Genomic DNA, 9,923 nt, shown 5'->3' with positions numbered 1-9,923 from the left:
GTCCTCCTTTGAAGTATGTTCTGCAGGGTCCAGGGGTTGAGAAGGACGTAGAGAAAAGAGACAAGTGTAAGCACGGCATTGACATGCAGGACATTATCAGCTGACAATCTTCTGAATGTAGCTTGAAGTTGTCAAGCTGGCTGAATGTGCGATTTTCTGAGGTGAAAGTAATAGGCAGACATCTTGCTCAGATAAGCTGTCAGCCTCACCTTCCCCAATGCGCATCACTCTTGCAAGACCACTAATCTCCAGGACTTCCTGCTCCATTTGGGTGAGAGCTATGTCTGGTGTTCCTCCCCCAGTCTTGCTTAACTCCCTCGCACTGTGCCATTTTGTCCTGCAAAAAGAGAGGGTGTTAGTGAGTTGCGATTGAAAGGGAAAGTGGAAATGTGTAGGGTTTCTGCATATATTGCATCTGCTGAGAGTTGGAGAAAGAGCAAGATAGAATCAGGATGAATGGAAAATCAAATGGCTGGATTGTGAAGTGAGGAAGGAGTCCTGAGAGGAGTTGCTGGCTCCACAATGACTACCATGTAGGAAGAGAGTGCTGTTAGTGCCTGGTGTGAAGAACGGCAAAGGAAGTGGTGAGTGTGTTTGGAATGACAATGAGAGGTGGTACAAAGGTCAATCAAATTACTCCTAAGTATAGGGTGCTCTGAAGTGTAGAGTCTCAGTTCTTTGAGCCTACCTTGATAACCAAGATGCTACAAACCGAAAATTAATCTAGTGGTCTTCCTCTGCATCCTGTCCAAAGCCTCAATATCACCAACAATATTCTAACTGAGGCCTAACCAAGGTCTTGTACAAGGACAAAATAGTATGCTTTGTCTTAGTCAACTGTCCTATAAATACACCCCAGCACCCTGTAAGTATTGGCCATGGACCTTTAGATATCTATGCACTAGGACGCCCAGATCGCTTTCTCCACGGGCTTTAGTACTTTTCCTTGAAAAGGTACTGGGTAGCATCATGCGATTTTTCCATCCTTGCCCTGACCTCTTCCACCAGGACCTCCATTCTGCTAATGATCCTTTTTCAGCAAATCTGACATCAGGGAATGCAACCTCCCGTAAAGAGGCACATTCCTGTTTTAAATGGACCTGGGACAACCCGCCATATATTGCGCTGCGAAAATTTCAAAATTCTCATCCTTGTTTTCAAATCCCTCCATGACCTCACACCCCCCCCCCCCGCCCAAGATATCTGCGCTCCCCTAATTCTGCCTTCTTGAACACCCCCCAAGATATCTGCGCTCCCCTAATTCTGCCTTCTTGAACATCACTGATTATAATCGTTCAACCATTGGTGGCCGTGCCTTCTGGTGCCTAGGCCCTAAGCTTTGGAATTCCCTCCCTGCCTAAACTTGTCTGCCTCGCTACCTCTCTTTCCTCCTTTAAGACGCTCCTTAAAACCTACCTCTTTGACCAAAGTTTTGGTCATCTGCCCTAATTTATCCTTATGTGGATCGGTGTCAAATTTTTTGTCTTAAACTGTGAAGCGCCTTGGGACGTTTTACTACATTAAAGGCGCTATATAAATACAAGTTGTTGTTGACAATGAGGGGGCTGCTCGTTTCCCAATGCTATCGGGTAGTCAGCCCATCAATCATATTCAAGTGAGGCCTGGGAGTTCAAATTGCCTGGACCTCCTACTGTTGATGTGCATTTTTGGCGCTCGTCCCGTGCCCCCGCCTGAATCACACTACCCGTTAAAATTCCTCTAATGTGTGAGGTAACGGAACTGGGACTACAACTGGGAAATTTCACCCAGTGTTTGCAACCTTTGTCCATACATCACTAAACATATACTTTAATACTTTTGCCACAGGGTAATTTCCAAAATGTATATTTTGGTCAAATTCTGTGCCCAATAGGATGCTGATTTTGGGTAATAGAACCATCTGAACTTTTGTCCTCTAGTTTCAACATCAAACACTATCGCAGATTAGGTATAACATAATCAAATGCATGCAAAGTAAAACTCCCTGCTTTAGACCAAAAATTTATCTCAATTCCAGCCTCAAAACAGAGATTTTACTGCACCGGTATGATTGCCAATTATTCTTCACTGTAGGTAACCTACAATTTGGAGGCAATTAATATCGAACTGTAGGCAGAAATGACTGCCATCGTCTCCGCTACTCCACCATCTCATAGCAACATACCAAATTGACAAGCAGGAAGACAAACAGCTGGTCCAAGCCTGCCTCACACCCAGGATGGTTGTGACGAGACACTGCCTCCTCTCTCACAGCCATATAATCTCCTGGGTAATAGAGAGTTCCATCTCTATTGGTTTGGGCTGAATTTAAACTCAGATGCCAGAGAGGAATGGTCAATGTGCTAATTCACTCGACCATCCAGTTTGAATTAGTTCAGATTTCTGTAAATATGTAACAGAAAAAATTAAAAAGTTAGCTTCACAGCTTTCTAAATAATGAAAACTGCATTTAGTGCATTGCAATGACATGAATGATATTATCACTGACTATCCAGTATTTCAATTAGCTAAAACAAAGTCCCTTAAAAAGCCACTAAAAACAAAAATATATTTATAATAGATGCACTTCAATCAAAATAGTTTAAAGAGTTTAATAATAATTGTGGTTTCTGAGCTTTGAACAAGTGTGCAGGGATTGACATGGAAAAATAGCAAGCGTAAGAACAATTTAATTCTGTAGATTGCCAAACGATTACATTTGGGCATTACATATTGCATGTACCGTCCAGATGTTAAAAAGTGGACATTTATTTATACACTTGCCCATTGGAAAATGCTTTCTTCTAAACAAGGAAATTACAATGTGAAACAATTCTAAAAACAGCTCGATCCTGCATCGGTACAAAATAAGCAAACTGTATCACTTTATGAGAGCAAGAGCTAATTTTTTGCACAAATAAGTTGTGCAAAAATTAATTCTTGCATTCATAAATTGATACAATCTGCATTGGTTGCAAATTAATTTACACTTATAGTTAAACCGTGCTTATAAAAGCGAGTGATGAATTCCTGAAGTCTGACCAAGGTCAGCTGTTGCTTTTACTACATTTCTAATTTGGTAGCAAATACGTATTACCCAGATACTGCCAAACATCACTCACTAGAGGCAACAATCAGCTATTTTCGGGCCTAAAAATACGATGCATTTGACACGTCACTCTTAAAAATAAGAACAGCTTCACATTGCTTTGCAATCTTTGCCATTCTTGTAAATCATAAATGTCACTGATAACATGAAGTCGAAGCTTCCGATTATCTCGCATGCAGGCAGGCGTTCCCCGGGGTTACACAGATAACATTTGCTGGTGGTGCTGCTGCTGCTTCTTCATGCTTGGTCTTGGTGGTACTGGTGCCGCGTCTTGGTTCTTGGTATTGGTAGTGCTGGTGCTGGTTGTGGCACTACCCCTTCCTTTGTGCTTCTTCCACTTGCAGTGCGCGGGCTGCCTGGGTTACTGCACCTGCGCAGTGCGCCCCCCTCCTTACGACATGTCGCGAGAGCAGGCAGACAATCGAACCGAATCACTCCTCGGTAACGCGCCGCCGCTCACTTCCTTTCCGGGGGGAGGGGGGGGGGCTCCTGTCCTTGGGTGTTTGTTGCAACAACAACAAATTATTTCGATTAAAGAAAAGAGAGAATTAAAAACACGCGCACACACACCCACCCCACACACACAGGAAGAAGTTAAGAGCAGGCGATGAAGCCGAGGAGCGGTGCCTGGATTGGCAGTGTCTCAGCCCGGGTGGATGAGCCGGAGCAGTGTGTTTTATTTTCTCGCCTCCTCCCTTGCAGCGGGCGGACGGATACACGGGGACTACTTTAAAGCGGCCGGTCCCTTCCATTTTCTCGGCTTCTCCGAGCGGACTCGGCGGCTTTTCCGGGTTCGCTTTTAACCCTGTTATTATCACAAGAGAAAAAAAAACCGCAACCACCACGCCCGCCTGGCAGCCCGGCACACCGAACATGGCTCTCAAAAGAATCCACAAGGTATGCGGCGCCCCAGGCCGTTTATTCTTTGCCCGTGTGTGTGTTTTATATTTAATTAAAAGCCCCCGGCTCCGCAGGGCGGCCGATTATTTGCTGAATTGTTTCCCACCCCAGTAGCCGCCATGGCCGACATTTGCTGTAAAGGCCTGGTCCCGTTTCCCCGTGTGTGTGTGCGCCTCCTTGCCCCACGGGCACGGCTTTTTAATTCTTTGTAATAGCGGAACGGTGGGAGGATTAAAAGGAGGGAGAGGAAAAAAAGGCATCTCCGGGTGTGTGCGGCGCCGCTCTCTCTCTCTCTGTCCCCTTCCTCCGCCCCAGACCGCGGGGAGGAAGTCGCAGAGAGAGGGCACGGCGGCTGGGCCTCTTGTTTTCCATTGCTGCGAGGGGAGGTTGGGCCGGGCCGTGCCGTTTTTGAAAATGTCACGGTGCAGGGGGCCGCAGCCATTGACCGAGGCCTTGGTGCAAGGGATTATTGCACTGACTCGCAGGAGTCCGATTGGCAAGGCCCGAGCCTGCTGCTGGTGGTGGTGGTGGTGATGCTGCGTTTCGGGAAGCAGGCCGAGGCCGATGGCTGCGGACACCAGGCCCGTGGGTGATTGAACGCTGCCTCTGGCATTGCATCCTGTTTCCATGTGCGCGGTTTGTTTCTCTTCTGTTTCCCCCCCACCCCCCAATCTGTCAGTTTCAAAAAATTCAAAAATCGATCTACATTCTTCCTGTCTAATTGGGAAGTGGAGGAAATAACTAACTTTTTCAATGAATAGTGAATTGAGGTTTTTGATGTGATTTATAGAAGGATGAGAAAACATGTTTTATTGATTTTGGGGCAAAGCTGATCAAGTGACGTTGGAGTTGCAAGCTTTAATTACTGAAGCCGTGGATTTAATGTTCAGATTCTACTAAAGGAAAATTAAAACAAACCGAATAAAAATTAAACTCGAGAAAAAGTTCAACTCTATTCTACAGCTAATGTGTCGCTGTCGCTACCTTGATTTTCCACTAAATAATACAGATAGAAAGTAGAAGGCTGCTGAAAGCTTCTGATTCGTTTTTTTTGCTTGAACCTAACATTATTAGTGATGAAGTTGAATATTAATACTTTGCATTTTGTAATTGAAGAGGAAATCAGGATTTTATTGTTTTTGACATCAAGATGTTGATGTATGTAGTAAATGCATCTTGATCTCTTCTAAAGTATGATTGACTATCCATTGGCTATGTTAGTAAGTTAAGTTTCATAACACTTTTGTATAAAGCACATTTTTGTTTAATAAAAATTGGCCTGCAGTTGTGACCCATGACCCATTTGCTGTGAAGTTTTGTGGTGTGATAATTGGGCTTGAATTGTTGTAATTGAGTTCAGAATTGCTGCAGTGCAAGCTTACATTTTAAATGTGAAATTGGAAGCTGGTTGTGCATTGTGTTCTGTGGAGCCTTTGATTTTGACTGTCAGGTTAAATGTTTCTTTAAAATAAAATCTGGGTACGTGATGAGTCTTTGACTTGGTGACCTAATTTCAAGCCAGGTCAAAATGGGTTGATACAGAAAAGTAGCTGAGCTGCTTTTAAGAACTGATGTTTCTAGTATGTGTACTTAAAACACTGTTAATGTTACTATGTTTGATATATACCTTAACTCGCACCAAGTCCCATTCACCTACATTGGCTGTCCAGCAATGCCATTATTTTAAAATTTTCATCCTTGTATTCAGATCTCTCCATTGGCCTCGATCCTCCCTATCTCTAACCTCCTACAACCCTTGAACTTTTTGTTCCTCTTGTGCATCCCTGATTTCCTTCACCCCACCATTGGCAGGCATACCTTCAGCTGTCTGGGCCCTAACCTCTGGAATTTTTTTCCTGGAAAGCTCTCTGCTTTTCTACTCCCTCTCCTCAAAACCTACCTCTTTGACCAAGCTTTTGTCTGATAACTCTTCTGTGAAGCACCTTGGGACATTCTACAGTGCCTTTAACATAATAAAAATGCAAGTTGTTTAATTAAATTGGTGCTTTCAGAACTGGCCAGTTTTGGTGACTGCTACATAAAGTTTCAAAATATTCTTTTTTGCAGTGGTTATTCCCATTGTTCGTCAAGATCATAAGTGCAATATTGAATTGTCATCGTCTGTTTCTGCAAGCTAATTTAGAAGCAAAAATACTTTGAGCATTCACTGAGAATTTGTTGGTCCTGTCCCAATTGGAGTACTGTGTACAATTCTAGTCACTATTGAGGGAGACATGCATGCTTTAAAGAGGGTACAGTGAAGGGCAATTAAAGTAATAGCTGCGATTAGGCACCCGAGTTTCCAGGAGAAGCTGTTGAAGCTGGAAATGTTTACTGTGAGAACACGGAGGTAATCATAATGTCTGAAGTACTGAATTGAAGATCCTACGACAACGGACATCACCATCAATATGTTCAACAAAGTCATGGATTCTAATAGAAACTTGGACGAGGGAGGCTTGGAGGCTGAAAACTGAGTTTTGCTTGAACCACTTTACGCAGTGGGTGGTAAATTTATGGAATGGACTTTTAAGCAAGGTGTGGGGTGCTGCTTTATATCAGCAAATTTGAAAGTTGGATAAGTACCTGGCGAAAAGTTGGATCACAGGTTTTAATGGGTATCGTGGAATGACATTTCCTAGCCACTGAGACTGACCAAATGAGCTGCAATGGTCTCTTCTGGTTCTGTACATTCTTATGACACTTGTAGTTTAATTATCTTCTCTTGGTGTGCATCCATAAGCTATCACGTACAGGAACCATGAGTGCATTTTTTTTTAAATTGGAGATGTGTTTTTCGCATTGCATTAAGTCTTGTTCTCTCAGAATCCTGTGCTTGCTGAACTACATTGGCTCCCAGTCCAGCAACGCCTCAGATTTAAAATTCTCATCCTTCCATTCAAATCCCTCCATATCCTTGCCCCTCCCTATCTCTATAACCACCTCCAGTCTGACAACCCTCTGAGAACTGTGTCCAATTCTGGCCTCTTATGCATCCCTACTTTCCTTCGCCCCACCATTGATGACCGTGTCTTCAGTTGTCTAGGCTGTAAGCTCTGGAATTCTCTCCCTAAGCCTCTTTCTTTTTATGGTGCTCCTTAAAACCTAACTCTTTGACGAAGCTTTTGATCACCTGTCCTCATATCTCCTTATGTGGTTGTCAAATTTTGTCTGATAACACTCCTGTGAAGCACTGTGGAACGATTTACTATGTTATATAGGCACTATATAAATGCTAGTTGTTTCCAGTCAGTGCTGTAGCCCCTTTAGATGCTCTTACAGATGAAGTATATATAATTGCATTTGCATTATTTAAAAATGCCTTTCCTTTGTAGTTAAAAACACTGGATGTAATCTGTAGTTTTTGCAGAATAATTGTAGAAAGTGTGTAATGGCATAATGTATAGCTATTTCAGATATCTCTCTGGTGCTTTACTGTTGCAAATGGCACATTCTTTGATTGCTCCTCTCAACTGTTATGGACACTAAGATATACTTGATATGCCTATCAATTAGTCCGATAAAAGGCTACGAGTTAAGAACGTAACTGAAGGTTTTTATTGGCTAAATAACAGAGCCCACCCTCGTGGGTGATCCGATCCAACAGGGAGGAATACTAGCCAGTCAGCTACCTTTATACCTGGGCAGGTAATGGGCGGAGTCGGAGGTGGTCAGCCCAGGTATAACAGTGCGACAAGAGGCGACCTCGTGTAGTGATGTGACAGTGAGAACAGTGAGAACAATATACAGTGATAACTATAACAGTGGTTTACCACAATACTGTAGTACATATTCCACTTGACACTGTTCATGTCCTTGTAGTAAGTGGATTATAGACCTGGAAGGAGCCCTAATGCTATATGTTCCTGGGTTTAGCACATTCGGCTACATTACAAGTGTTTCCCTGCAAAAATTTAAAGAGGTATTCTTGAATTTGGAAATGTCTAGTCCTTTATATTTGAGGTGCATGCACATCTATTACAGAATGTTACAGCACTGAAGCTGGCCATTTGGTCCATCGAGTCTGTTGGTATTTTTCTCCATGTGGCATAAAATCTAATCCACTTTTCAAGTGCTTCCTTTTGATATCTTTTTCAAGCAAGTATTTACTTAAAAAAAAATTATGAACTCTGCTTCAACAATGGCTTAATTCTAGCCACCTGACAACATTATTTTCCAACCTTGTGCTTAATTTTTTGTGGTTATTTTTAAATTTGTGACCACCTTACTATTTAGGTACTAAATAGGTTCATGAATCTTGCAAACTGTAAAATTTTGTTTGCTTAATCTAGTGAGACTACTTTAATTCCAAGCTAATATGAGCAAAGCATAAACTATCCCCATCACAATAGGCTTGCTAGTTTCTTATGGAGACTCCTTATATGCTGTCCTTTCCCCTGCAGTTAAATGACCTAGACCTTTTAAGGGATTACTCAATGTATGGTTCATAAAACTTGCATTTCTGCAAACTCAATCATGACATTTCTTTTATTAAAATCTAAGATTACTGGTGTGCTGAATTGGCTTCACCCTTCCTGGGAAGGGAGGGAGAAGTAATCAAGGTTCCTACTCCTAATTGATACTCGGTGACCTTTTGTCGATGTTGTGAAGGTTGGAATCAATGTTGGCTTTGATGGAACCCAGGTTCAGCAGCTTTCTGATACTTGCTGTTTAGGCTTGTGTGTAAAGAATATCCACTTGAATGAGGTAATGGCACCTGTGGTGCCATGCCTCAACACAAGCCATTGCAAATGGTTGTGGCAGGTGAGGGAGGAAATAACGTTTGCAATGTCCTTTTTTAAATTTCCCAAAGGAGGCCCTAGGTGTCCAGTTAGCCTTTTCTTGCCCTAATGTGTCAGAATACACAGCATGTAATGGTGATGTAGCTGTACTTAATGCCAAGTTTCTGCTCCTCTGATTTCACTATTTAATAGTGTCTTGATGGACATGTAGGGCTTTCACTAATAAGAATCTGGGAGCTGTGTGTAATGGCAGCTGCCTGCTTCTTTGGTCCATTTGTTCCTGGTTCTGTTTCATATTTGAAATTGAAGTCTCTGCTGTGGGGAGAAATCCCCTCTCCTAAGCAACATGTTTGAGATCATGGAGAGAATTCCTCACTCAAAATCCCAAACACTCTCTGGATTATCAAAGAAATGGTAACTCCAGATTGGTTGCTAAAGTGTGTTTTGTTGTATGTCTGGATCAGATGAAGTTTGCGCCTCATCACTTTACTCTCCTTGCCCAGTCCTTGGTCTGCAAATCTGTGGACAAGAGTAAGTGACTTTGGGGTAACGTCAACTATTGAAACTTCTAAAATAGATTTGATTATTTATTTGAACATTCCGTTTGCACCACCCTTGGCCAAAAAGACACGGTTGTGCAACTTGCTGCTCGATATAGTTTGCTTCAACTGCCAATATTATCAAACACTATCTGCCTCAAAACAAATACAGTAGTAACGCTTGATGCCAATTTGCGTTTACTTGGCATGTAAATAATGCAAAAGCTGTAAATCTGAAAGAAATTTTGGATTGTACAGTCCACAGCAAGGCCTGCCTCTCTAGGCAGTGTACCCTTGCATGTTTGGAATCTATCATGGTTCTACTGAGATCCAGTACTATAATCGAAGCTCCATCAAATCCAGATGAATTAAGTTGTCCTGCTCTAGTGCTGCCCTTAATAGGTCGGGTCCATGTGTGAAATTGTTTTGGCCCAGGAAATAACAGGTATGTTAACATTATAGTAGGCAGGTTTCCTCAGGCATATGACATGAATTCTGTTTGACTTGCTGTATAAGGTGTATCTGAATTGCTTTTTTTTTAGACTTGTATGGAATTCATAAACCATGCTTTTTAGAGGTCTCATCTGATCTCAATGTAATCTGAAATGCTGTACAGCAATTGCTATTACTGTAGTATCTTTGGCTATCGTTTGT

General features: G+C 42.4%; 1 protein-coding gene across 1 annotated transcript in view; it reads left to right on the top strand.

Annotated features, from left to right (window-relative positions):
• Positions 1–3,585: 3,585 nt before the first annotated feature.
• ube2d2 (ubiquitin-conjugating enzyme E2D 2 (UBC4/5 homolog, yeast)) overlaps positions 3,586–9,923 on the top strand; it is a 47,481-nt gene continuing 41,143 nt past the window's right edge. The window contains exon 1 of the mRNA XM_085995233.1: positions 3,586–3,985. Within this exon, the coding sequence (XP_085851359.1) occupies positions 3,962–3,985 (24 nt within the window). The 5' untranslated portion in view covers positions 3,586–3,961. The remainder of the gene's footprint in view (positions 3,986–9,923) is intronic.

Source organism: Somniosus microcephalus, chromosome 8, assembly GCF_052327205.1.
Source record: "Somniosus microcephalus isolate GS21.2 chromosome 8, FLI_Smic_1.0, whole genome shotgun sequence".
Lineage (NCBI taxonomy): Eukaryota > Metazoa > Chordata > Chondrichthyes > Squaliformes > Somniosidae > Somniosus > Somniosus microcephalus.
The sequence above is the reverse complement of the archived record's forward strand: the minus strand, read 5'-3'. Positions and strand labels throughout refer to the sequence as shown.